Source organism: Uranotaenia lowii, chromosome 3 (genome assembly GCF_029784155.1).
Source record: "Uranotaenia lowii strain MFRU-FL chromosome 3, ASM2978415v1, whole genome shotgun sequence".
NCBI lineage: Eukaryota > Metazoa > Arthropoda > Insecta > Diptera > Culicidae > Uranotaenia > Uranotaenia lowii.
In genome coordinates, this window is record NC_073693.1 from 250,866,869 (window position 1) to 250,894,016 (window position 27,148).

The 27,148-nt window shown below is 36.2% G+C and overlaps 1 protein-coding gene across 5 annotated transcripts in view; it reads left to right on the top strand.

The window, feature by feature from the left end:
• The window catches only part of LOC129750729 (GTPase-activating Rap/Ran-GAP domain-like protein 3), a 599,756-nt gene that overhangs the window by 87,241 nt on the left and 485,367 nt on the right, over nucleotides 1-27,148 (top strand). The window contains exon 1 of one of the 5 annotated variants that reach the window (XM_055745738.1): nucleotides 10,003-10,458. The exons of the other annotated variants lie outside the window; for them this stretch is intronic. Coding sequence (XP_055601713.1) covers nucleotides 10,181-10,458 — 278 coding nt within the window. The 5' untranslated portion in view covers nucleotides 10,003-10,180. Of the gene's footprint in view, nucleotides 1-10,002; nucleotides 10,459-27,148 lie in introns of those variants that run through there. 5 annotated transcript variants of the gene reach the window in all.

Consider the following 27,148-nt stretch of genomic DNA (forward strand, 5'->3'; position numbering starts at 1 on the left):
GAAAAAACTGCAATATTTAAAATGATAAACTATATACACAAAAAATGGATTCTCTGAATTTATTTTTTTGATAAGCAAATATTTTTCATTAAAAAACAATAACTTAATTTAAATTCTAAGGATGGTTTTTTTAAATAACCCAGGTTTTTCCACTTTACAAAACTTGCAAAATATATTCAAATTCTACTTGAAATTTGTGATTTTTAGAGCAATTGTTAATCCAAACTGACGTTGGTTAAAAAAAAAAAATTAAATTTGAAAATAAACTAACAAACAAAACTATAAGTCTACGATTTCTTGTAACTTGAATTACTAATTCAAAATTTCAGTTGTCTATCACTTTCTGAATCTCCATGCAATTTCGGAAATATACAAATAAAAAAATGATTTCTGAATTTAGGTTCCAGGCCACAATTTCGTACATGCATAAGCCAAGAATTTCAATTTGTTTAAGAACCCCTAAATCTTGAACTTTAAATCTGATGTTTTTGGTTTTAATCTCAATTCCTTATTTCGATTAGTTATTTTTAATTCGACTTGCGAAAATGAATATTAATATGAATCTTGAAAGATGAATCTGATTTTGATATTCTGGATGGTCATTTTAAAAATTTGTGAAGTTTGGAACTTCATAAGAATTGAGATAAAGAATTTCGAATCGAAATATGAAGCAAAAACACAGGATGGTTTCTCTCTGTTTGTTTTTTAAGTTTTTTCATATTCGGAAAATTATTATCAAAATATTGAAAATGCATATTGGTTTTTAAAATAATAATTCAAGTTAAAAAATAAAAACAAATGTAAACTTGAATGACCATTTCATAACTGATCTTAATTTTTTTATCTTATTATGTTTTTTTTTTCTATTTTTTATCGATGATTTGAAGCGATAATCAAGGGTCCAAAACTGGATATGAAATCCGAATAATGATAATAGACAAATAATTTATTGCAAATTACAATTGATATTTTGAACCTCTGAAATGAGTTCAAAAATTTTATAAAATATCTCAATATAGTGATTTTTTTTTTGATAAGTGCGATAATTTAGAAAATTTGTAGCAGAACTTTGAACCTGAGATATGTTTCGAGGTTATGGCATTAGTTCTGAGTTAAGATTTTAACTCATGAATAACCTCATTCAATCATCTAAATTTTATTTATTAATTTAATATTTTTAAGTCTCGAACAGAATACCTTATTTGCTATTCCTGGGCTCTCATCGGGAGGCTGGATAACGCTGTGTATCTTTTTACAAAAGATATACAGATTTGATTTTTTTCAATCCCAATTTTTGAAGTTCTAATTCTGGAAAGTTTTATCAATTTTTAATAAAATTGTTAGTGAATGTAAATTTCCCCCATTTATTTAATAAGAAATTACCATACCTAAGATGAAAGTTATCATTATAGTTGCATGGAACTTTGTGCAAAAATGAAAAAAGTATTATTTATTTTTCGTAAGAAAAAAATATTTCTTGTTTGTTGATGAATCTTGCAATGTTTTGAAACCAGTACCAGTGACCTTTGAAAAAAAAAATTGAATAGTAAAAGTTCATTTTGCACTCAAAACTCTCTTAAATAATCCGGTCTTAGACACTGGTTTTAATTATTCTTTGATACCTTTTCAGAAATTCAAAGTATTCATGAGTGATGTAAAATTATGTATAGAATTCTGGAACAGAGTTGCATCTCCTTTGTTCAGCAGCAAGTCATAACAGAGCTTTTAATTTATGCCAAGTTTCCGAAACAGTGGCAAAGTCCTATAGGTGTCTACTTAGTTTCCATTTCGGCAAACCCGCAGAAATATGCACGTTTAACATCATCCGGAATAGTTGTTGAACACCCTCTCGAAATAGGAGGTAGCTGGAATTTTAGGAAACGGAACGGGAACAAAAAACTTTCATCACGGCGCTCGAACTTGTATACTTCCTTGCTTCCTGGTTCGGGTGGCAATGTCATTTCTTTTTTTTCCGGTTTGTAGAATTTTATGTACTACTTCCCGTAGTTACTCAACACACTCCATGAATGGAGCACAAAAAAAGCTGAAGCACTGAAGTCCTTACACACACCCGAACGATGCGAAAAGCGGAAAATAGCGAATGGGCTTGGGTTTTCCCTCGAAGAAGTGAAGCCACCACACACAGATGAGGTTTCTGAAGCTTTGATACAGTCGCAGAGAACATGTTTGCTCGAAATTGTTTCATTTCCCTAGTTAGTTTAAAGACTGGTTTTAAATTGAAACTATCATTGCGATGGCTATCGCACTGCTTCTGGAACTGTCATTTAGTGATTTTTGTGTACAAGTTGACCATACTAACTGCAACATAGTTGTGGACAATTTTATCATTCTACATGAAAGAATGCCTGTTTTGTGCTACATTAGAACTAGTGTGTTGATATTGAAGAGTTTGATTTTGATGTTTGAATTCATTGATTTAGAATCATCGATTGAGAACTCGGGAACTGTTTCTGCAAAAGTCGAAAATCAATAATCCATTGCTGAGAGGCTCTCTGATAAAATATAAATTTTATTGGCTTCTATTGGTTTGGGGCATTTTCAGTTCATAGTACCTACATATTATTGTAATGATGGTTAGAACTCTGATAATATTTGGTACATTGACCATCGCTGCAAAACACCACATTTCCATTAGGGATGTGCAGCTCATCAATTCAAATATACGGCAGCCAGCCTTAATGACTCAGCTTCAATGACTTTATTGTTTTCATGTTTATTTTCTCCATTTTTTTCACCTTTCCACCTACTACATGAAGAAAAACAATTCCCCATAACACCGTTCCAGAGATGGATTTCACCGGAATGAAAATGGAAAATTATTGGGACGCAGCAAAACATTGCACACAAAAGTTGGAATTAAGCAAATCTCACCAACCGACCGAGCGACGGACTTTGGTTGGCAAATGTTTGTAAATCTTGGAGAGTTTTACCCCGGGCAGAGAAAACTTTCGCTTTAACAAATCAATTATGAAACAACGACCGAAATTGTTGGGAAGTTTTCCGATGGAATTGAAATGAAATAACGTTAGTGTTTTTTTTTGTGTCCCATTATGTATAAACACGATTTCGATACAACCCTGATCATTCCGGATGACGTTTAAAAAGCTGATTTCCACTGTGTGTTGTTATATACAGTTCAACTTAAAACTCTGTGAATCGAGACCTCCAGTTACATCATTTTATGGAAAATAAGAAGCATTTTCACGGAAAAGTGCAAAAATATCGTGCACAATTGATTTCTCCACAACATTTCACTGAGTCAGACAGCGAAAAGGGAAGAAGTAAGCATTGGAACTGGTTAGAAACTTGGTCCGGTGGACAAAACTTTGGACCGGAAAGTCATGCGTGCTTTCGCCAATAGGAAGACAGCTTCAGTTTGGAATGTGACCAAGATAAGTGAGTTCTCCTCTAAGCACTGAACATCGCTAAATTGAGTCTAGAAGACATTGGCCCTTATTCTGCGCCGCGCGTGACGTGATGATTGTCACCTCACCTCGGAGTCACCGTGAGATTTGTCACCTTATTCCCGGAGTCGATCCGGGTAAAGTGACAGAGGTTCATTCTAGGTGAGCGACCGAATGAACTCATGTGTCAAGTTTGCTCGGTTTGTTTTTATTTCGTTCGCGATTCCAAATGTTAAAATTAAATTTAAAATCAAAATGTACAAATTTCGGTACGCAAACGGTCACTAACGGCGTGCAAGGTTTAAGCAAGCAGCTGGAATAACTTTTTGAGCTGCGAATAAAGCGAATCGGACAGAATTTGGTCTTATATGTTTGGTTCCTGGAGCGGCTTGGAAAAAAACATCCAACAAAATAGCGGAAATCGACGGCTGCTGCCCCAATAAACTGGTCCTTTGCATACAGATCAACACATGGGATACGACACCTCGACGTCGATAAACAATGGTTCAGTACAGGACTTCAAAGCTGTAACATTAATTTGTTCGAAAACAACATTACCGGATGAAAGTGAAAAATCCCCCCGCGACGGGAATTGGATAAGATGAAGTGAAGTGCAAAAAATGTGTTTTTTTTAATCTCGTTGCATGTAAATGAAGTTGTATAAAATGAAATTATAACCTTTTTCAATTTTATATGTTTGAATTTATTTCCAACGTCTACCTAGTAAACTTTTTTTTGCTGCACAAATGATTGAAAAAATCAAAAATTGAAGTGATTTTGGTTTAGATTGATTCTTAAACTATCATACTTTAATGTAATTAAACGTTTAGAGCCTAATTATTCCGTTTTGCATAAATTTTCCTTTAAATTTTTATCCCGTCACCACCTGAAAAGGTACCGACAATTGTCACCTAAAATTGTCACCCGAATGCGACGATTCTCACCCACGGTGACTACGAGAATAGGGTAAGAACTCACAAAGTTCATCCGAAGTGACAATCCTCACCTAAACCGACTACTGGAATAGAGTGACTTGGGTGACTCTACTATCGTCACGTCACTCGAGGCGCAGAATAAGGGCAATTTTAGAGGCAGAAGATGCCAATGCGGAGTTGAAAAAGCTGCTTCCGTTAAATCAAGATCTCGTAAATTATATGATAAACTGCTGTGTGGAGAGTTGATGAGCGATCATCGACGACGAAAACCATTGCAAGTTTGATTACAAAACGCATCCTTGTGACCAGTATTACACTATTCGAAATGGCCAAAGTGTTGACGAGACGAAGACATCTATTTAAACTGAAAAACTCGGTAAAAAGGCCGTGGTTTGGCAAGCCACTGATACGACGGATAAAGCTGTTCACGTCCGAGACCGCTTTTAGGGCCTTTGCCTAATCGTATTTAAGAATACATATCTGCAGATTCTTTCAAAAACTTCGCAAAATAATGAAAAAAGGGGGTTAAAGTCATCCCAAATAAGTCTGTGCTTAAGCGTTTAAGAAATCTTCGATAAAAAGTTCAATAAATGGTCTACGATTTACTGAAATCTTATTTTGTTTTATGAGCTTGTGATATAGCTCAGATGGCAAGTCCGTCGTCTCCTGAGCCGATGTCCGCGAGTTCGAGCCCAAGAGTAAATATCGAACACAGTTGTACCGGTTGAGTTTTTCAATAACTGTCCGCCAACTGCAATGTTGATATAACGGTATAACTTTTTGAGCAGAATGATCGATAGCACTACTACAATCACCGGAGGCTATCAGCCTCGATTTGTCGTCTTGAAACACCTTAATCTGGATCTGCTGCCTTTGTCGCCCTTTTCTGGGTCGGTTGCTGGCTAGATCCTGGCTGTTTTGCTAAAATATTCCGGTCCCACAATCACAAATTTCACAAAATCACACGTTTGTTTACATCTTATTGGCAGCTAAGAAATGTCAATGCTGCTCGAAGTTCATCTGGTAAAACCAACAACGAAAGTATCGCATTCGACCGAAAACAAGAATAGGGCTTTGCACAGTGCATTAGTATAAGTAAGCCGTTGGGCGAACAAATGTGACAGCCCCATGTAAAATGAACACAAATCGACGAAAGAAAGATATTTTTCGAAGAATTTATGAATGAAAACCACTGAAAAGTTTGTTTTGTACGACACATTTTTCAAAAGCTAGTACATTTTTTACTTGTTTGTAATTGATTTCGAGTGAGGTTCTTGAAAAAAAATTAAATTTTGTACAGAGTACGAGTATTGGAAGTAGGATGAATATGTAAGATGAAGTTTCTTAATCAATTTCATGACGAAAACTCTTAACTTCATTTTCCTGGTTCAAAATTGTATAATATAAATACGTAGGATTTTATAATAATAATACGTGATCAAAGGATCTGGGGAACCGTATAATGTGCTTTATAATGATGACTGGCTTGTTTTTTCGTTTTGTTTGGCTTGGTTCCACACTGATATCCAATAAAATATTCACAAAATTGTTTCCACTTGCTAGCAAATGATTCGAAGTGTATTTTTTGTCTATTTTTGAGAGAAATTAAAAATTTATTTAAGGGAAAACCAGTATTTTAGTTTACTTTCGCTCTTTTTGTATACAAATATCTCTGATGTGTGCCCGACAGACCTCTTGAATGTGTGTGTAGCAAAAGCCTTATAGCTCGTTCGAATTCGTTCGAAAGTATCCGTTTGAACGAAAGTCAGATACGCCGTTAACAAGAATAAGGGTGGATTTTCAGGAAAAAGGTCGCATTTGAAGGCAACCTGCTTTGTATATTAAGCCATTCATTGTGTCAATAGTTATGGAACACTGACTGATTTACAGCTTTCACAGATCGTCTGCCACCTCAAGTGCTAAACATTTAATTTTTCAAATTTTTCTCTTTGTTCATCTCCGGAACATCCAAGCGAGACCTGTCAACGAAAAGTTTCTGGCTGGAAACCAACTAGGTACCCGCTAAAGAGTTCGGTTTGCTGTCTCTTACAAGATTTTTCAAAATATCCCCCCGGTAGCGGTTCCAATATTTAGCGAACGATTTGACCACCGTTTTTTGTTTATTTCTACGTCGGGCTGCTTTTTATTCTTGCAGAAATGGAGTCAGGCGTGTTTATCAGTCAGCTAGATGAACTAGATGAAGTTCCCCGTTCTAAATTTTAGATTAATGCTTGATAAATTTTTAAATATTCCCTATTATCATGGAATTATTCATCTTCACTTCATGAATAGTGAAAATAAGAATGAATTAGCACACTTTTAGATTTTTTAGGACTCCTTAAACGATTTACCATATGAATTGTAGTTGAATAATTGATTTCAAGCTGTTTTTGAGGGTCCAACTGGATTTTTCCTTAAGTTTTCGTGAACCTGCCCAAAAATTTAATTCAAGGACCTTCTGTTTTGGACGATATCTCAAAAACCACTTGACAGAACGTCTACCATCTGTTTTGTAAGAGCAAGTTCACTGGTGTTGGGAAACGTGGTAGGTATTTCGACACTTTTAGCTCATTTTGAAAATTTAGCCATACAAAACATTTTCAAGATCTGTGGCCTTCGAGTTTTTTTTACAACAAGTGTTCTATTTTCGCATGCTGTGATGCAAAAATAGCTACATTTCTATCACAAACGACTGAAATAAAAACAGTGCTGTAAAAAATACAACGCCAAAAGATTTAAAAATCATTTTTGCATGGTAAGCACTTTTACCCAACTCGAGTGAACTCGCTCTAAAAATAAGTAGATACAGTCGATTTGTAGAGCTTGAGGGAAAGATATTGTTTCAAGAAACATATACTGAACAAGTTCTGGATCATTCGTTTATCGTTTCACGCTTCAAGCTTTTTACTCAACAAGAATGCAAAAACTTATCGAGATACGTTTAAAAACATAGCTCCAATTTTTGATTAACTTGGATAATCCAAGCAAGATCATGCACCCAAAATGATCCGCACATCGTGAAAACCTACATATTTTTTATCCCAACTGATTTTCACGTAGTTTCGGCAAATATAACAGGTAAACGCACCTCAATAAGAATTTGTACGTTATGAAATTCAGCTACAATTTACGTGAATTTCAAGTGAGTTCGATACGATGTGAAGTTGAAGAATACATAACATAATTTCAGTTTGGAATTGAAATTGGGGTTGTTTTAGTTAAGGCTTTTTTTCTGTTGAATTTAATAAAAGAAATAAAAGTTTTATTCTATTTCATTAATTTACACTATATTCTTCAACACAAAACACAAACACTTTCACTGCACTTATTAGCTGATCAAAAACGAATTCGATTTCCGCTAGCTATTGCAGCCCAGTTTACTTTGGTTTCCAAAATCCTGTAAAAGAAAAAAACTTATTTCAATAATAACTAAGAAATTTAGAAATGATAAATAACGTGCATAAAACCCTCTGGCATTCGTTCCAGCGCACACGAAGCTTTTCCTTCACGATGTGCCGGAACTTCTCTTATCGTACCACTTTTCGACCTGAGGGGAAAATGTATTTTCTGTCAGCGGGGATCACATTTTTTTTTGCTTTGACTTACCCTTTCGATATACAAGGGCGTAAAAATGTCAGCATCAGTACGTCGATAAGGTTCCGAAAAAACCATGCAATTACGGAAAAACGTCCAAACCAATTTTCACAACTCAAACAAAGCTCAACAAACTTATTGAGCTCTTTTTCTTATTAGAATTTATAACCAAACATTTGAGAAAATTGCTCCATTGATTTCAGAAGCCATTCCCTTAGACTTAACGTGAAATTCATGATGAAAAAAATTAGTTACTTCCAATTCGCGTTGAATTGATGGGATGCATCAAAAGCTCAGTCTACGTGAAAAATACCGTAGAATCAATTTTCAATGGTGTTCTGAAAACTAAGAGTTGATCGGAAGTGATTTTTTTTATACTAAATTCCTAGTTAGTTCGTGGTTGATTGAGTCAGTGTAATGTTCATTTGGCTTCCAAGGCATTTCCGCTGCGGTTTTACTATTTTGCATCGTAGGATAGTATTCCAGTTTGATATATGGGTCATTTCATACCAAATGACCATGAAAATGCATCGACCTTCTCTGATGTGGCCCTTTATTAGTAGGATGACATATTTTAAAATAATTTAAAGTTTTTAGTAAATCGGATCTGCCCCTCCATTCTTAAACATTTTCGCCTTTTTCCCAAAAGTAGCAATTTTTTCTGTGAATATCTTAGAAATCATAGAAGCTACAGATGATGTAAAACCCTCTTTTTTAAAGAATTAGTAGTTATGAATTTATAAAGTTTTTAAAAAGGATAAATTCTTTGAATTGAATCAGTGATTCTTATGAACAATGGAAACGCTTAACACATTGGCGCCATAAAAATCGAAATAAATGGGCGCATTTTGAGATAATCGCATTTTAAGTTTTAAAATACAAAAATATTTGGTCTGAAAACATTGTACACAAAATTTTACAATGACATTTGATTGACAATAACTTAATCTTCAAAACAATGGTTTTACCTCCTCTGCAGCTTTGGCGGTTTTTGAGATATTCACAAAAAACTTTTTGTTTTTAAAAAACAAGACAAAAATTTTAAGAATGGAGTGGCTCCAATTGGGAGGGGATGGATTTTATTATTTAGATACATTACAAAAAGTTATCATACTGATTTAGAGCCAAATCGGAGAAGGTCAATTTATTATCTTGGCTACTTGGCATGGAATGACCCATATGTAATTGAGTTAAAGCAACTGAATTAATAGCTAGTGGATAGTCTTACACTTTTTCAGTGCTGTTGACTATTTGAAGTGAAATGGTGTAGGGACAAAAATTGTCTATCAACGGTCACGTGAGTTCGTGCTTTTTTGTATAATGAACTGATTTAATAATAGGTTGACTAACACATTTGAAAATACGACTAATGCGGGACCTCTGTTTGATGTTTAAAAGCAAAACGTAATGCAATTGGGTCTCCATTGACTGTCAGCTGATGATCGATAAAGGCCAAGTGTTGCTTCCATTTAATGATATATTATTTCATTCATACACATGATGATGACACTGCGGAAAGCTTAGTGTGAAAAATCAGTGCTATTAGATTGCGGTTATGTTTTGATGTTGTGAGGACGATAGTTATGATTAAAATTCCTGCATTCAATGATCAATTACGTGCAGGGTTTATGTTTTTGTATCTTTTGTGATAAAACAGATATTATCCTATCATTTGAAATGAAAAACATTCTTTTTTTGTCGGGAAAACACTGAACGTCGGTACACATTTCATCTAAAAACGTTAATTGACTAAAATTAATAAACAACACAATTTAAGCATTTCGCTCAAAGGTTGGGTGCAGTCAAAACATTTTTTCTATATTTTTCATTCTTCCCAACCTTCATCGGAAAGTTGGCTGCTGGAAGATTTATATGTCAACATGGAACATAGGACAGTAATTTTCCATCCCACAGCTTTTCCAGTTTATATGCCAACCGAACAGATGACATCCTGCGACAGTAACAGTTTGGATGTGACCGGAGCCATTTGAAGAGAGTACTTCCAGGGAAAAGTTCCATCTGGTTTTGTTGGTATAAAACTGGAACGTTTTGTGCTAAAAGTTACCTAGTTCAAAATGCTCAATCGTTAAGTACACTTGCTTGCCTTTGCTTGAAACTCAATTTCGGGAATTTAATGTTCTATTGCCATCTGCGAGGAGTTTGTTGTTATCGTTTCTAGAGCTTTGTTTACTGTTTTCGGTGCAAAGAGAAAAATCCATTAGTTCAATGAACCATTCAAATTCCGCGGAAAATTCGCTTTCCCTAAGCAGCAGTGGTGGTGCGAGTCCAATTAATCTATTTCGGCACAATTCGGTGAAATCAAATCGCAAAAGTAAGTGGCCCAAATGTGGCAATCCGGCACGTCAACTGGCACCGCCAAAGAGGCCGCACAGCTTGGATGCTTTATTCCGGGCCGGGATTTTCCACATGTCACAGCCATTTTCGACGGAAGCTGGAGAAAGTTTTCCGCAAAGGTACGATGCCGTTGACGGAATCGGAAGCAGGTGAGTTGTTGAGAGCTTGTTGTTGAGCTGTTCATCCAGTTCAGAGTGTTTGAATAAGTGATTTTCGATTGACGCTGGAGAAATTGAGCAACCTTCTAGAAATCAAATTTTAGATCAAATTCTGACACCGTATTGAAAACTTGAAGAGAAAAAACTGTGAATGCAGAAACATCAAGCCAGTTTACCCGGGTTTAGCCGAATATTTAATGTATAATTTGGGAACAGTCCGGGTAGTCCCGGCTGCCAGGATTTCATTGAAAAAAAATGCTCGGTTTTTGCCCGGATTTATTCACTTTGTTCAACATTTTTTGAATATATTACCTGGATTTCTGGTCGACAATTTTGAAGTCAAATGCCAGAGTTTTGTCAGGTTTTTATATAAAATTGCCCTGATTTGTCCTGCCAAGATACGTGTTGAAAAAATTCTGGCAACCTTACAATAGCTACTAATATTGTTGGAATCAAAATCTGAAGTTTTATACCACGTTTCTGGCAGTTATATCTTTACAATGTTTCATATTTCACTGTCACTTATTTACAGGAACTTATTGAGCTTTTTTTGCTTTCATTCTTGATTTCTGGTAGGTATCAGTTCTACACCTCCTTCCGAGAATGCATTCTGTCTGAGTGCCGTATTTGATGATGATGATGAAGTTTCATTCTAGCTTCAAAGCTCAAACTTTATTTCAACTTTTACAATTCGCAAATGTACATAATAATATAAATTATTCTAGATTCTCTAACGTATATACTTCTTGCGTAGAATAGAATGACTACTGACAAGAATTTTAAAAGCCGTTTCAAATTAAGAAATAAAAAAAAAATTAAATATTGAGCAGTAATATTTGAACAAGAATGCGTGTTAAATGCTCAAATATGAAATTCGAAAATAAAACATAGTCACATGTAGACCCAATCAGATTCTGAAATGTGAAATCAAAATAAATTTGAAATATGCGTCCCTGAGATGAATCGAATTTTTAAAAATAATTTTCAAGATCGATAAAACATGATTTCAGGACATTAGGGATCGCAAAGAAATCTCAGCCAGAAAACAACTTGAAATGCCGTATATTCTCATATTTTAAAAATCTTTAGAGCAAATTCTACTATAATTTAGATCATTTAAGTAATCTAAATTGTTGTGGTAAATTTTCAAGAATAAAGTTTCATTATAAAATTTGTTATATTTGAGTTATGCAACTTGAACGAAGTTTAAGCCTCTAAAAACGTCCAACTTAAGACGGGGTTGACCAGAATTGTCATAAAACAAAAGCTTCGTTCAATCGTAAGTAGCGATTGGTTTCGACTAGTTTCTGTCAAGTGGTCGTTGTTCATTGGCTCATGTTTTGGTCGAAACAGGTCTGGTCGTTGTTCAACGGAGCAAGTTGAAATCGATCGAAACTAGTCGAAACCGATCCAGCTCGAAAGCAGGATTTATTTCTACCACACAAGCACACATACAGCGTGTGTGTCAGACAGAGAGCGAGTTTTTGTTTCGTTTTCGCCATTTCATTTTCGTCAAGTGCTCTGGATGTTTGGATTCAGTCGGCAGTCGGTTCTGTGTGTTTCGAGTCGGTGGGATTGTCGCTGTGCTAACTTTTTCTGCAATTATTCATGTGCTGTGCGGTAGAAGACGTTTGCACTTGCCCCGGGGCAGGCTTCCGAAAAGTACTGGCGAACGACAGTATTCTTGCGAACGTCGCACATGCACCTCGATGAAAGCTCCCCGAATATTTCTTCCCCGACAGTTTAAAAAGGAGCGGTCGTGCGATGTACAGTGATGCCTTGTTTTACCTCATGCGAGAGTTTGTTCGTGGGTATGACAGTTTTTTAAGCTCCGTGACAGTTTTGGGAAAATCTTCGTGACAGTTTTCAAAGCGTTGAATTTCGCATGTCAGTACTACCTACTCCGTCCGACTGTAGCCGAGATTCGCTCGGGCCGAGTTAATTTCGAACGAACGTATGAATTTTCCCTTGCTTGAAGCTTCTGCGGGTGGTGATCACCACAATCACCCTGCCCTTCCCTTTTCGCCTAACCTGCACCAGCACCACACATCGCGTTGCGCCTCGGTCGTATCCTGCTGCTCGATGGCATCGTTCAATCTATTCGAACCGAGCAGCAGCGCATACGATCAGGCATGGGCCTACGGTATGGGCACGACAGTCACCCGTGACAGTCCTGCCCAAACTGTCACGCCCTGCCGCCGACAGTTAGGATGAAATTATTTTCGAAACAGGAGGATGGGGGGATGAAAACCGAACTGTCGGTTGGGTTCGCTACAGCTTAAAGAACAACACTTTCGGCAATGCATGCTTCGAGCAGATTGTTCAGATAGGGGAAAAGTTCATATAACGCCCCATGTGGCTAATACGCGCCACCTTTGTTTTGAAGAATCTGAAACATTTTAAGCCTGAAAAATATTACCAATTTGTTTTAAATGCTGTCATTGGTCATGGCAAGTATGAATTTTTCCTTAAAATGCCCCTGTTTAGTGATAATTCCACAATTTAGGTTTTTCATCATTTTGATCTAAATTTTAAAACACTTTCAATAAGGTGTCACCAAGCAGAGAAAAACGAATAAGACAATATTTTCTGACACATCGATAGAGGAGAATCTAAACTATGATTTTATGCTAAAAAATCATACTGAAGTCGCAAAGGTATGCTTTTTATGGGTATGTTCTATCACGGCCCATGCGCTTGTTATAACGCGCCAATCGTAGTAGACTGAAAATAGCATTAATTTTTCAAAAAGGCTAATTTTCATTGAAAATTAACAAAAAGTCTTAAACCATATTTTGAGCGTTAATACAGCCCAAAAAATCTACTTTTCATTTTTTTCAAAATTTTGATTAGTCCATTTTGATTTTCTTTTCAGTCAAAGTGTCTGTAAGTATTGGTGTGTTTTTGGTCTTCGGCTGCTTTCGGGTGTGATCGGCTGCTAGGCGCATATTGAATACACAGCGGCGCGTATTTGCAACACAGTTTTGTTCTGTGGCTTTGAATATGGTTTTTAAAAATCAAGTTTTTGAAGCAACTAAAGCAATTTGAGTAATAAAATATCATAGGCATTTGTAGAAAACACTTTTCTTTAACGATTCCACCCATTTTCAACACAATTTGTACGTGGAATACATAGAAAATCAGCGATTCGCTTAGGTGGCGCATAATAGGGCATGTTCCCCTATTGCCTGGGTTCTCGCACGTGTGCGATGTAGCCGAACCGTTTCGATTCGTTACCGACGGTACAGCAGCGAACCGAGTGGTAAGGAAAACCGAGACAGTTTGCTTGGCAAGAAAAAAACTGTCATAGCGAAGCTGTACTTTTCGGAAGCCTGCCCCGGGGTCCCTTATAGATTTATTTGAATTAATCTTACTGTATATATTTTTGTAGCATTTAAAAAGCTGTAGGAAGCTGACGCTTTGAAGGGAAACTAGGCTATTGTTACTAAAACTGTCGCCTTTGGTTTTGATTATAAATATTGAACAATAAATGGCTGTTTTATCCTGCTTAAAATTACCAACGCAAGGGGAAGAGTCAATTCACCGGACTAATTAAAAAAACTTGAAAATTGTTACTGTCTGGACCAGAGGGGGCCAAACCTAAGCCCTCGAATCCCTGGTCGTTCCTCTGGAGACTCAGTGGAGGGTGGGCACAAAAGGCCTTCTTTTCTGGCTAGCTCGATCTTGAGCAGGAACGGAGCTCCTCAAGGTCGGCTTTCACAAAATTGCTGATCGCGGACTCTTCGGAGTAATTAAACACCCTATCTCTGCAAAATTATAGTTTTAATGATTTTTTATTAGAATACCTGTGTGTTGTGTGTGTCGTGTGTTTCGTTGGGCCGGCCTTCGCTGCTGATGATACTTCTCGGAACGCTCGGGGATCTGCAGATGATGTGGCTAGGCAGCTGTCGAGAATTGGCAGTAACTCTGCCAATTCCTCTTCAGCTCCTCAGGCCGGAGCGGATGTTGAATCCGTTCAGCCTACCGATGGCGCACGGAATGCAAATATTTCCGGCTAGGCGCCTGTTCGTCTGGTTTTAATGGCAGTACCAGATGAAGACCTCGACGATTCGACGAAGTCCCAGAATGCATGGACCAGATTTGACTTTTGGGTCCTAGTGGAAACAACAAATTATGAGTCTTCAACGAGGGCTACCGGGATTTCCTTTAACTCGCGCTTTACCTGATTCGTACTTTCGCACAACCACTTCTTGTCTTCCGCTGTGCACGTTGCTTGTTAGATATGTAAGACTTTTAACTTTGTCTTTTCACCTGTTTTTGTGTTTTTAGGTTAGGTTTTAAAGAAATAACGATCTTTATCACGATCCTTACGTCTTGGCGGCTAAAGTGGAAAGAAATCTTTTTTTCTTGTTATAGGTAGCTCCACTTGAACCATACAAATTATACCACTTAATTCTGGACTAAAATATTTTAATTTGTGCGTTCTCTGTCGTTCCATTCTAGTACCTCCATTTCGTGTATTTGTTTCAGTGTAACTCTGTTTACAAGTTGTGTTCTTGTGAGTCCTGCATTTTTAAACCTAGTTACCTATCTTGCTCTGATAATTTTAATAAATGAACAAATAACAAACAACAATTACCAATTTTTGGGCTTGTGATATAGCTCAGTTGGCAAGTCTGTTGTCTCCTGAGCAGATGTCCGCGAGTTCGAGCCCAAGAGTAAACATCGAACACAATTGTACCGGATAAGTTTTTCAATAACGATCCGCCAACTGCAACGTTGATAAAGTCGCGAATGCCATAATGATGGTAAAACGATTATAGTCTTAACAAAAAAAAATCAATTTATATTGAATCTGAATGAAAAAGTAAAGAAACATTGAATTAAGCCAAACTTAAATGAGTTGAATATCGCAACGGTAACAAAATATCATTTTTGTCCAATTAGCCTCCAGTAAATGTAAATGTAAAAGTAAATGTAATGGTCATAATGTAAATGTCATAATGTAAGGCCATGTAAATGTAAATGTTAAAGTAAATGTAAAGGTCAAAATTCTCTTATTGTTGTCCGGAATCCATATATGCTTGTTTTCTAGCCCGTTACGAAACGCGTCTAAATTTTCCCGTGATCTGTTCCGGTCTGTCTAGAAATTCGTGTGCAAAACGCCGAAAACACGCATTAGTATTGGTGTAAATATGTTCAACGGACGACCTGGTTGAAATCCATCGAAGTCAATTGGAAAAAGACAGATAACTGTCAAAATCCATTCCTTCTTGTTTCGACCTATTTCAACCTGTTTCGACTAACTTTCATTGAACACACATAATGCTTATCATTATTTTCACTGACTTTTGCGTATAATTATTCCAAACAAGTGTGTTTTGGAATATTCTCACAGAGCCAAAAAAAGAGCCATAACTCCAGTTTATGATAGGTGTGGTGGCTAAAATGCCTTCGTTTGATTTCTCGGAAAACCCCACTCAAGAAAATCTCATAGTGCTCAAAAATTTCAAGTCAAAACTTGTTTTTCATTAATTACTCGAAACATGTAGGGGGAAAGTGGGTAAAAACAGCGATAGCTTCATTTTCTTAAGCGTGCCGTGGGTCAAACAGACTTCATTGGATTCCTCAGAAAAAATTACATAACATAAGTCCCATTTGGTTTAAAATTATCCACTCCGAGCATGCTATTTTGCAATATGTAAAAATTTAGTGAAATTTAGGTTAAAACAGCAATAAGTCAATTTTCCAATGCGTGCGGTGGCTCCAATAGCCTTCAATCAATTTCTCGAAAAAAAAAGACTTCATTCGATTCCTTGGAAAAAAACCATATAAGTCTCATGCTTATGCTTATGCCTCTGATACATACACAGCCAGATCATGTCAGCATCCCGGTGAGTAGCAAAAGTACATTAACTATCCATCTTTACTCGGCCGGGTCCACTGTGCAGTATTAGACGCAAAGACAACTGGATCACAGGAAGAAAGAAACGTGGACAACATTACCGTACGTTTCCATGAATAGATTTTTTTTACGTTTGAAGCTTATTTGCTAAAAGAAGTTAGCTTTTGGATATCGGTCCTTGGGTAATCCTCCTCAAATGGATCTGAAAAAGGTTATTTCAAACAGAAATTCCAAATTTAGGTGGACTTAGATTTTTATCCATTTGCTTCAAGACACTTAAGTTCTTTGCTTAAATTTTTAAAAGTTTTGATGTTAAAATTTTTAATTTCTTTGTACCTTATCTCTGATCATTGACCTTGGTTATAGCGGCATTCCTCGCTCTTGAAAAGAAACATTGATAAAACAGAAAAAAATGGTTTTGAAAAACCTCTATAAAATCCTTTGAAAAAGTTAACTTTTCAAAAGATTTTATCAACGAAAAAACTGCATTCTCATATACTTAACTTTTATTGAAAATATATACGGTTTACTGCTTAGCGACCATTTTTGACATTGATTAAAATAACTAATTTAAACAAATTTGTCGAATTAAATTGCCTTAGCATAAACATTAAATAAATTATTAAGAAAACATTTAATTTCGAAAACTTCATATCCTTTCCTTTCATCATGATAAAATTATTGTTCAGCAAACCTTGACTTCTCCACGCCTGATTACAAAAAAATTTAAAAAGAATACTAACATAGTAGCCTTCATTCGATTTCTCGGAGAATATCATACAAGATAGGTCTCATTCGGTTCAAAATCTTCAAGTCTGATCTATCTTTTTCCAAAATTAATTGAAACATATAGAGAAATTGCTAAAATTTTTGTGTCCAAATCAGTGTTTTTCTGGATCATTTAAAAAATATAGGGAAATTAGAGGTTTCGTTCTTCTGATTACATAAAACAAAAGTTATTTATAGATTTTGTCCATGTAAGATGTCAATTTTCTTTACTAAACTCAACAAACTATTAAAGGTCCAGTTATACAACAAAATGTTTTCAGATCTTCACTATCAGAGTCCACATCTATCCTGATTGCGTCTTAGTACACAATAGTTATTACTTTCTGTTCAATCTTATTGAAAGCCATGATATGAATTGATCTACGCTTGTTAACTGGTAGTTTAGCTTGTGTATGTAAAATATTTTTACATACATGTATGTAAAATATTTTTTAAAATATTTTTCGTAATATTCCGCCGCCCGAGGCGTAGAGGATAGCCTTCAAGTCTTCTAAGCCTGGATTCTATGAGATCGAATCCCGGTCACGGCATACATATTACACTTTCGGTGGGTTGGTGGTTTTAGCATTTGGAAGATGCTAGCCATCATATCCTCGAAGGATGTACGCTTAGAGTTAAGAAAAAAGGAATCTCTTCGAGGAAACATCATGTTTCATTGAGATCCTGTACGTGTTTGTGTTAGTTTTTTCAAAAATATTCGGTTCTCAAACAATAGTTCCATAGCAATGCAGTTCATATTATAAGGAAATCAGCATCCAGCTTCAAAGATGTTGAAGTTTAGAGCTTCTAAGCTGACTTTGGATTTGTCAGAATTGGCATAACATGGCATGAAATTGGCTTTACTACCAAATAGCTGCGAGCAGAATGAGAATCGTTGAATGAATGAAACTGTTACGTAACGTTGAGCATACCTCCCCCCTCCCCTGTGTCACAATTCGAACACTAGAGCTGTCCCCTTCACCCCCCTAGGGTAAGGTTGCCAGAATTTTTTACACCCCCATCCGGGCCAAGCAATTCCGGGCATTTTTTCAAAAAAACCTGGCAAAATCCGGGCATGAATTTAAATTTTTCAAATCCAAAAACCGGGCAAAAACCGGGCCAAATTTAGATGTAATTGTACATAAAAGCAAAGAAAAAATGCAAAAAAAAATGAAATTTCCAATAACTTTTTGTAACACTTAAATATTTAAAGGTTTATAAAAGTAAATCAGCGAAATTATTTGAAACAACCGTTGAAAATTTCCATACCGTTAGTCGATTTTGCTAAAACTTACTCAAAATCTTTGATTTTTTTGGGTTTCTTTGTGAAAATTGTGAAAAAATCCGGACTTTTTTCACGATATCCGGGCAACCGGGCCGGACCGGACTTTATTGAAATCCTTGCATCAAATATCCGGGCAAACCCGGATAAAACCGGGCAATCTGGCAAGCTTACCCTAGGGGCGTTACGTAATAAATGGATTTCATAGATTTGGTTCGTGTAGGATGGAAGATATTGAATTTCTTCTCGGTTAATACACTTTTTACCCATTGTGTAGTACTTTCAAAACTTGTTGAAATGTTATAATTTTTTTCGACTTTCAACTTAAATTTTTAAGCTTTCTGTCATCAAAAGCGAATCACCCCCAAACTTAACTGATAATATATGTTTTAAATCAGCCATTTTGTGAAACCGTTGTATGCGCATATTACCCGATATGCGCATTTAGGATCACATACCCCTATTTACATTTCTTACTTCTCGTTTATACGTCGTTAATATGTTGAAATATTTCAGTTATTAGAGCAACAACTTCAAGAATACTAGTTTAAGAATACAGCTTTAGGGCAATTTTGATACGTTTCCAAATTAAGGAAAAAAATGGATGGTTCAACCAAGAAAAAGTATTGAAAATTAAGCTTTTTTGCCCCTGTGGTTGTACAATTTTTGAAAAAAGTGAAAGTGGTGAAAGTTTTCATCAACGATAAATTTCGTCGTAGTTCAAAAAATGTAAATACTCATAAAATTTACCTTTTTTAAAATTTTTCACCAAAAAAATTGTTGCAATAATGGTATAGAATTTTCCTTATCGATTTGCGATCCATATAAAGTTGATAATTTATCAAAAACTTGTATATAAGAATTCAACCCCCCGAGTATTAAGGTGCAAAATATCAAAGCTGTATTTATGGATAGCGCTCAAATAGTCATTGTTTTGGAAATTGTTGTTCAGTTCCACAATAAGTATACTTTAGTATTAAATTTGTCTTTAAGAGGTCCATCGAAAGCAAGTTAAAAATGCTAACTCTTTTGATATTCAAATTAGGGCTTATGTGTCTTTCCCTAAGTTGTTAACCTCATCAAAATATAACAGTTTGCTCAATTTATCCGGTTAAAGTCGTTGAATCTTTTTCTAATAATTCATGATATTTGCGGCTTATGTTCTTTCTTCCTTAATAGTTCATGTCTCTCAAAAACTTTCCGTTTCTTTCGTAAATTTATAATTTTTAGGTACAAAATTTACAAAGACGAATTCAGAACATTGGATTCCACTCCATAAATAAACCCTTTTTTTAAACTGAAACGTTGGAAGTTGGTTAAAATTGTCCTCAAAACAAAGTTGAAACAAGTTAGGATCTACAAATTTTAACATTATGATGTGTTTTGAAATTGCTGAAGCTCTTTAAACAGTGTTCAGTGTATTTTTAAGTGATTATCAAAGACTTGTTCATCGAACAGCGCAAATTTTCGAAAAACCATTGTTATTCATTCTCGGTAATCATAAGAGGAAACTCTTTCATCTTAACTTAGCGTTAAAACCAGTGAAATAAGCTGAATTTTGAGAGATTAAAAGTACTCTTTAAATTTATTTAATAAGCTTTTTCTTTAAATAAAACATTATCATAAAACAATTTAAAATTTAAATCAATTTTAATCAAAACAAGTTAACTTCCAAAGACTTCGAGGTATCATCAGTTAATATTTGAATCAAAATTCTGTGGAATTATCCCTTGATAAGAAATGTCATACCATAATATACTTCTTGGCAAACTTAACAACAATGACCAAGACACCATATATCTATCTCTTCTTCCCTGGACGCTATTAATTTAGTACAGCTAGATCGATGTTCTGTACCACATTGCAGTGATGCCCGAAATTGGTTTGATTTAAACTTTTCAATTTTTGTCAAAACTTTTGAGTTTGATTTCTTTCAAGCAAGTTTTAATGCAAAATTTATATGTAGACAATAGATTGATTCGAAGTTAGTTTTTTTTCTATAGCTTTTTGTTCATCAACAGCAATATATGATTGATTTTAAAAACTAATTGTATCGATGATAATTGTCGGTCTTTCAAGGCCAAGTCATTACGAGATTGAAAAAAAATTTACGTCAAATTTCAAATACGATCAATAAATTCATTCAAAATTGGTTTTTAAATCAGGGACAGTGGGTACCACCAATGCTGTTCGAATAATTAATAGAATTTTTTTTTGTTCAGACCATTGAATGAATTTCAAAACACAAGACTAAGACTCCTGACCACAGCTCTAAAAAAAATGGCTTAAAAACGCAACTTGGTCAACAGTGGGTAAACCTACGTTTCAGTTTTATTCTACAATCATATTATTTTACGATGAAATAACCTCATTTCACAACATAAAATCACAAAACGTTCAGCTCGTATGTCCGCACCCATCCGAAAATTGGGTTATCGAACCGGCCTTCATCAATATTGGTTAACCATTAGCAAATCCCGATAGGCAAAATCCATTCAAGCTTTGCGGTATTGACCCGGGACACTACTTTTCATCATTGGCTTTTTCGTCTCGATTTTCCGGCCCGCTCCGGAATGAATAATAAACTGTTTCCAATTACTCCACGAAGTGCTCAAAACAGACTTCCATCGAGTTTGATGGGGTCATTAAGGGGTTTCAAAGAAGCAACAAAAAAAACCTCAATTACCAACCTCAAAGCTTGCGTTTATCACGCTGTGGGTAGTTGACGAGGGCTGATGGATGATGATTCCCTCTTTTTCCGCAGGACCCTGAAGGTTTTCGTAGAGGGACACAAAAATAATGCTTTCCAACCAATAATGGTTTAAGAGAAGGGTTTTTTTTCCCCAGAACATTCCATGGTTTATTGTTGCCGCGTAACCGAGCAATTAGCTTTTGCCAAAGGTGGGCTCCGGCAGAAATTTGCATTCCGAATTCCTGTTGACACTCAGTTGGTACATTTTTAATTAATGTTAAGCTACGAATGGGGGTTTTCCAAGAAATAGGGGCTTACACACGCAAACGTGAAATGAATACTGGCTCAGTTTGCCCATTGTTGTTGTATGCTTTCAAATGGCATGTCATTTGCATTACTCTTAGGTCAAATTTTAAGAAGGACGAATTTCTTAAGTTGAAATTTGATACTGGATTGCGGGTGAAAATAAAATCGTTTTTAGTGGCATAGCGTGCCGATCACAAAAAATGTTTAAGATAAATCAACTGAAGAAGCCGTTTTCAAAAATTACGTTTGTATTTGGTTTTTATTTTCTATTGACATTAATTGTTGTTGGAAAATTGATGATCGAATTACACAATTGATGTTTAGCACGAGAAAACTCCTTTTAAAAAAAGAAAACATACACTCGACGGATTCTAATCCATACTACTGGAGTGATTGATGGAAGAACTGGGGCAATAAATTATGTGGATTAAATTCTTTGCTTCGAGACAAAGAAAGGATATAAGTGTTTAACTGGCTAGATTTTTCAAAATTCACTTTGAATTGTGCAAATTAGTTGTTGTCTAGTACTTGGTGTTGTTCTTCGTTGTTGCAAATAGGTGGAAGGTACCGTCAAACGGGGCATCATGCAAAAGCAGGGTTAGATGCATCATTTGTATACCACAACACTCATTCAATTTTTATTTCAATACTAGCTGATCCCATACGAACTCCGTTTCGCTTTCAACTTGGAATATGTCATGAATAGTTTGTATGAAAGTCAATTGCCAAGCATTTTCCAAATGCACTTCATAATTCATTGTTAGGTAATAATGGCAAAAATATTGGACGATCACTTCGTCTGTCGTCTGCTACTAAATTTGAAATAAGGAATGAAAAACCACGTGTTTAAATTTTGACAAAATCATTGTATAACAACGCAATTATTGCTAAAAAGCTAAATATACCCCTTTCGGGGGCTCTTATATAATCTTTGATATCTGAAATCGATTGCCCTTCCCTCAACACTCCCGTGTGCAAATTTTCAAAGCAATCCATTGTATAATAACGTCAATATTGCTAAAAATAATGAAAAATGAATTTATATGGACGACCCCTTTCGTTGACCCTTGGCAAAACATTTGACATCTGAAATCGATTGCCCGTCCCTGAAAACTACCGTGTGCAAATTTTCATCCCAATCCGAAGTATAATAACGACGATATTGCAAAAATATTGAAAGGTTTATATGGACGACCCTTTTTGCCGGCCCCTTAAACTGAATTTAATACCTGAAATCCATTGCTCATCTCTCAAAACTGTCGTGTACCATTTTTCGTCTGAATCCGATGTATCATAACAACAATACCGCATCAACAGTGAATAGTTAATATGGACGACCCCTTTGGCCGACTTCTGATTTTAGTTTGGATAAATGAAATCAGTTGTTTGTCCCTAATAACTCCTATGTGCAAATTTTCATCCCAATCCGATGTATAAAAACGATAATATCACTAAGATTCTGAAAATTTAATATGGACGACCCCTTTTGCCGGCCCCTTACACTAAATTTGATACCTCAAATCGATTGCACGTCACTCGAAACTATCGTGTCCCAATTTTCATCAGAATACGACTTATAATAACGTCAATATCGCAAAAACAGCGAACAGTTAATATAGACGACCCCTTTGGCTGACCTCTTACACAAAATTTGACACCTGAAATCAATTGCTTGTCTTTCAAAACAGTCATGTGCAAATTTTCAACACGATCCGACGAAAAGTAACGTCAATATCGCGAAAACAATATTTGTCTTCTATGGACGACCCCCTTCATAAGGGGTCATCCGAAAATCTGAAAACATTTTTAATCATTCCTGGTCCTAATGAACATCCATGCCAAATTTCAGACCCCTAGCTCTTAAGACGGCTGAGTCTATAGAGGACAAACAAACAAACAAACAAACAAACAAACAAACAAACAAACAAACAAACAAACAAACAAACAAACAAACAAACAAACAAACAAACATACAGAAATTGCTTTTTATATATATAGATATACAGTAATGAAGTAATCATTGAATGATAACAAATTGATGATGACATAGTTGTTAACATCGTGATACAGTTTTTTAAAGTTTTTGGTTCTCATAAAAAATTTAAAAATCGAGCAAAAGATTTTCAAATTTTTACTTTTTTCGATGTCGTAAAAAACTTTACCTCGTATGACGGATTGGCTTAATGATATCACCTACAAACTTTATATTGCTTTCATTATCCAATGCCAACACTGTTAGTGTATAAATATTTTTCGGACAATCATCAAACTTTTTCAAATAAATATTTTTATAATTCAGTTAGCTGACTGGGGCAAAATTCAATAAAAAGCAAATAAGAACTAAATCTCATAAATCGCGTTTCCATATGCTAGGATATGATTGTTTGGCATTATGCGTTTGTTAGCATTAAAATTTTATCCAACCTAAGATTTATTTACATGATTTAAGATAATAGAATATTTTGTAGTATTTTTACCCCTAAATGTCTGCAGCAGATAATCACTTTTTTCTTAAAAACATTTTTGACAGAAAAAATGTAAAATGTAATCCGAACAAAACCAAAAATTACTGCAATTGGTGGTTTATGTGTTATGACAACACAAATGTATCAAACACTTTATATCTTCAAACGTTTTCATTTGATTTATCATTTATTACAGAGTTTGTTGCAATTCACCCCTTTTTCTTAGTAGGATGAAAATTGCAAGTTTCTGTAAATAGGTATAAAAATTACTGGCAAAACCAATATTTTTTTTGACAACGTCAGTTTGGTGGCCCATCAACCTTAAAACTTTTGATGTACAAGAGGCATGATTATCTGTAAGCATTAAGATTTTAGAAGCCATTGAAGTTGAAAAGTGTTGCATGTTGCTCCAGTTGACGGTACTTTTCTTTTTTTTTATATTGAACTACTGAGGTGAGATTTTTTTTACACAATATGCATAGCCACCAAGCTACGGAGAATAACTGTATCTCCTCGCAACTGCGAATTTATAAATGTATCGGTCAAAATTTGGTCAAGGGAAAACGCGTGTAAATCGGTGAAATGGTTTATTTAAAAAATCAAATTAAATTTCTTTTTCAAGTTCAATTAGTATAAAATTCAGGAAAAATATTCAGTTAGGCTTCCGCTTTTCCAAATCCGAATTGCCGGGCGTTACGCTTAACCCCTGCCATCAGATTTCACCTTGTCCACCTTCTTCGCCACAGAAAGCCAGTTTGCCTTGAACTGCTGCTCCTCCTTAGCAGTTTTTTTGGTTTTCTTTAGGTTCCGCTTGACAATAGCCCAGTATTTCTCAATTGGGCGGAGCTCTGGCGTGTTGGGAGGGTTCTTGTCCTTGGGAACCACCTGCACGGTGTTTCTTCATGAAAGGCAGCAGACGTTTATTCAAACACTCTTTCACGTAAATTTCTTAGTTGACAGTCCCGGAAGCTATGAATATGCTGCTTTTCAAGCCACAGGTACAGATGGCTTGCCAAACCAGATATATCTTCGCGAACTTTGACAGTTTCATGTGCTTAAAAATATCTGCTACCTTTCCCCTTCCTTTTGCCGTATAAAACTCCTGTCCCGGAAGCTGCTTGTTGTCGGCTTTGACGTAGGTTTCGTCGTCCATTACCACGCAGTCAAACTTCGTCAGCATCGTCGTGTACAGCCTCCGGGATCGCGCTTTAGCCGTCGTATTTTGTTTATCATCGCGATTTGGAGTCACTATGTTCTTGTAAGTCGATGGCCCGGCTCGTTTTTTGGCTCGATGCACGGTTGTAGACGATACACCCAACTTATTTGCGGCATCTCGGAGAGAGAGGTTAGGGTTTCGCTTGAAACTACCGGCAACCCTCTTTGTCGTCTCAGCGGCTTCCGGTTTTCGATTTCCCCCCAATCCAGACTTCCTGGCTGTCGACAAACGTTCCTCAAACACTTAAATTACATTTGTAACGGTTGATTTGGCAACTTTTGGCGATTTTGCTAGCTTTGCGTGCGAGTAGCTCGGATTTTCGCGATACGCGAGCAAAATTTTGATACGCTGCTCTTCTTCCTTGGACGGCATTTTGACAACTGAAGAGTGAATTCCAAAATCAAAATAGGAGCAACATTCTACACACACACACCTTCAAAATGAGGAGTGTTTAGGTTTTTTAAATGCAAAATTGAAAGAAATACGTCAAGTTGATATTGACCAAATTTTGACCGTATCACCCTTCAATTGTAGAATATATTTCTATTTTACATTTTTTAAATAAACAGTCACCTCTAACTACTGTAAGTTTTTAGTCTTCCAGTTAATCAAACTATCCTTCTCAAACTTCAGCGGAACACATAGAATTTGCCCTCTCCAAAGTGCGGGCGCAGCTGCTGCAGTAGGTAAGTTTGTTTTCATATTTCAACATCTTAACATTGTTTACAATTCTCTTGATCTCCTGTTCCCACAATCGAACGAAAACAGTCCTGAGTGGACAACAAGCTTTGCTCCAGTTTCGGAAGCATACTATGGATCTCTTGTAAACATAGTCTTCCGTTGAGAAAATTGAGTTACCCACAGAAAAGGGAGCTCACGGAAAAGTGGTTCTCTGAACTTTTGTTGAGAGAATTTCTCCCGCTGAGAAACGACAACGTGGTTTGGGAAAGCACGTTTTCCCAAAGTGCGTGCGTGCCCTCTCCCGGGTGGAAAATTTCGTAACGCTTTCCGGAAAACCTCTAGTGGAACCAAACGACAACAGACAACTTCAGTTCGGTGCGGAAAATCACATGACACGGTTTGGTGTTGTCCCGACTCCTGTCTTCGGTCGCTGGTAGCTTTTGATTCGGGCTTCCTTTTTTGAAGTTGTTCGGTTTAGTAGCTTCCATTGGCACAATAACAAAGGACTTTCTTCCTTCCCGCGTACAGTCAGTCGCAAAGAGGATGTATATTAGTGATAGCGAGTGGCAAAAAAAGCTGAATGGGGCTTGAACTTTCGTCGGTGTTGGTGTCAAAACGATTACCACGTTCCGGGAGCCGCGTGTTCTTGAGGATTCCCTAACCAGTCAGCCAGTTAGCCTGCCAGCCAGTCAATTGGTCTTGTGGGGGTGGCGGTTTGTAACGTGGTGTTTTTCCCTTCTTTTTTTTTGCGAGGCGTCGTTGACCCACTCCCGGTTTGGGAGAGTTTACTTTTTTTTTGTTGTTCCTTCCATTTTTCCCGTCTCTGTGCAAGTAGTTTTGTGAATGGAATGGGTCCTGAATTATTAATGCAACTCGGGCGGCAAATACAAAAAGCAGAAGCAAAAACAAAAATCTTTGCGTAACACATTCCGGGTTGTACGAGTTTTGTCGCTTGTTGTGTCGTTCGAGTGTGGGTGGGTGGGTTTTAAATTTCCACTTGTGCTTGCGGTTTTTATAAAATTTCCAAAAGTTCAGTTCCCGAGGCAAAGGGTTAGAGCGAGTTATTGTTTATGGAATGTCTAAGTGCTGGGTTGCTCCACGTGGCCTCCGGAATTAGAATGGGAGAGAGTGTGTGTCGTAAAAAGTGATGCAATAAAGCTTTGCTTTCTGGATGCTGGAAGCGTTCAGGAGGTTCTAAAAACGATCTGTGCATGATAAAAGCTGTTGGTTCGTATATGTTCAAGTAGGTGGATAGGCCTGTTAATGCGTGCGATTTGGATTTCTTTCGCTCGAGCCTTATTTGCTCAGGTAAATATTTTCTTGGAAGGATGAAGGAGGGTAACATTAGACGCATCGTTTATTTCGGCATTTAACTGAAACAACTTGAAGTAATGGGGTGTTTTCG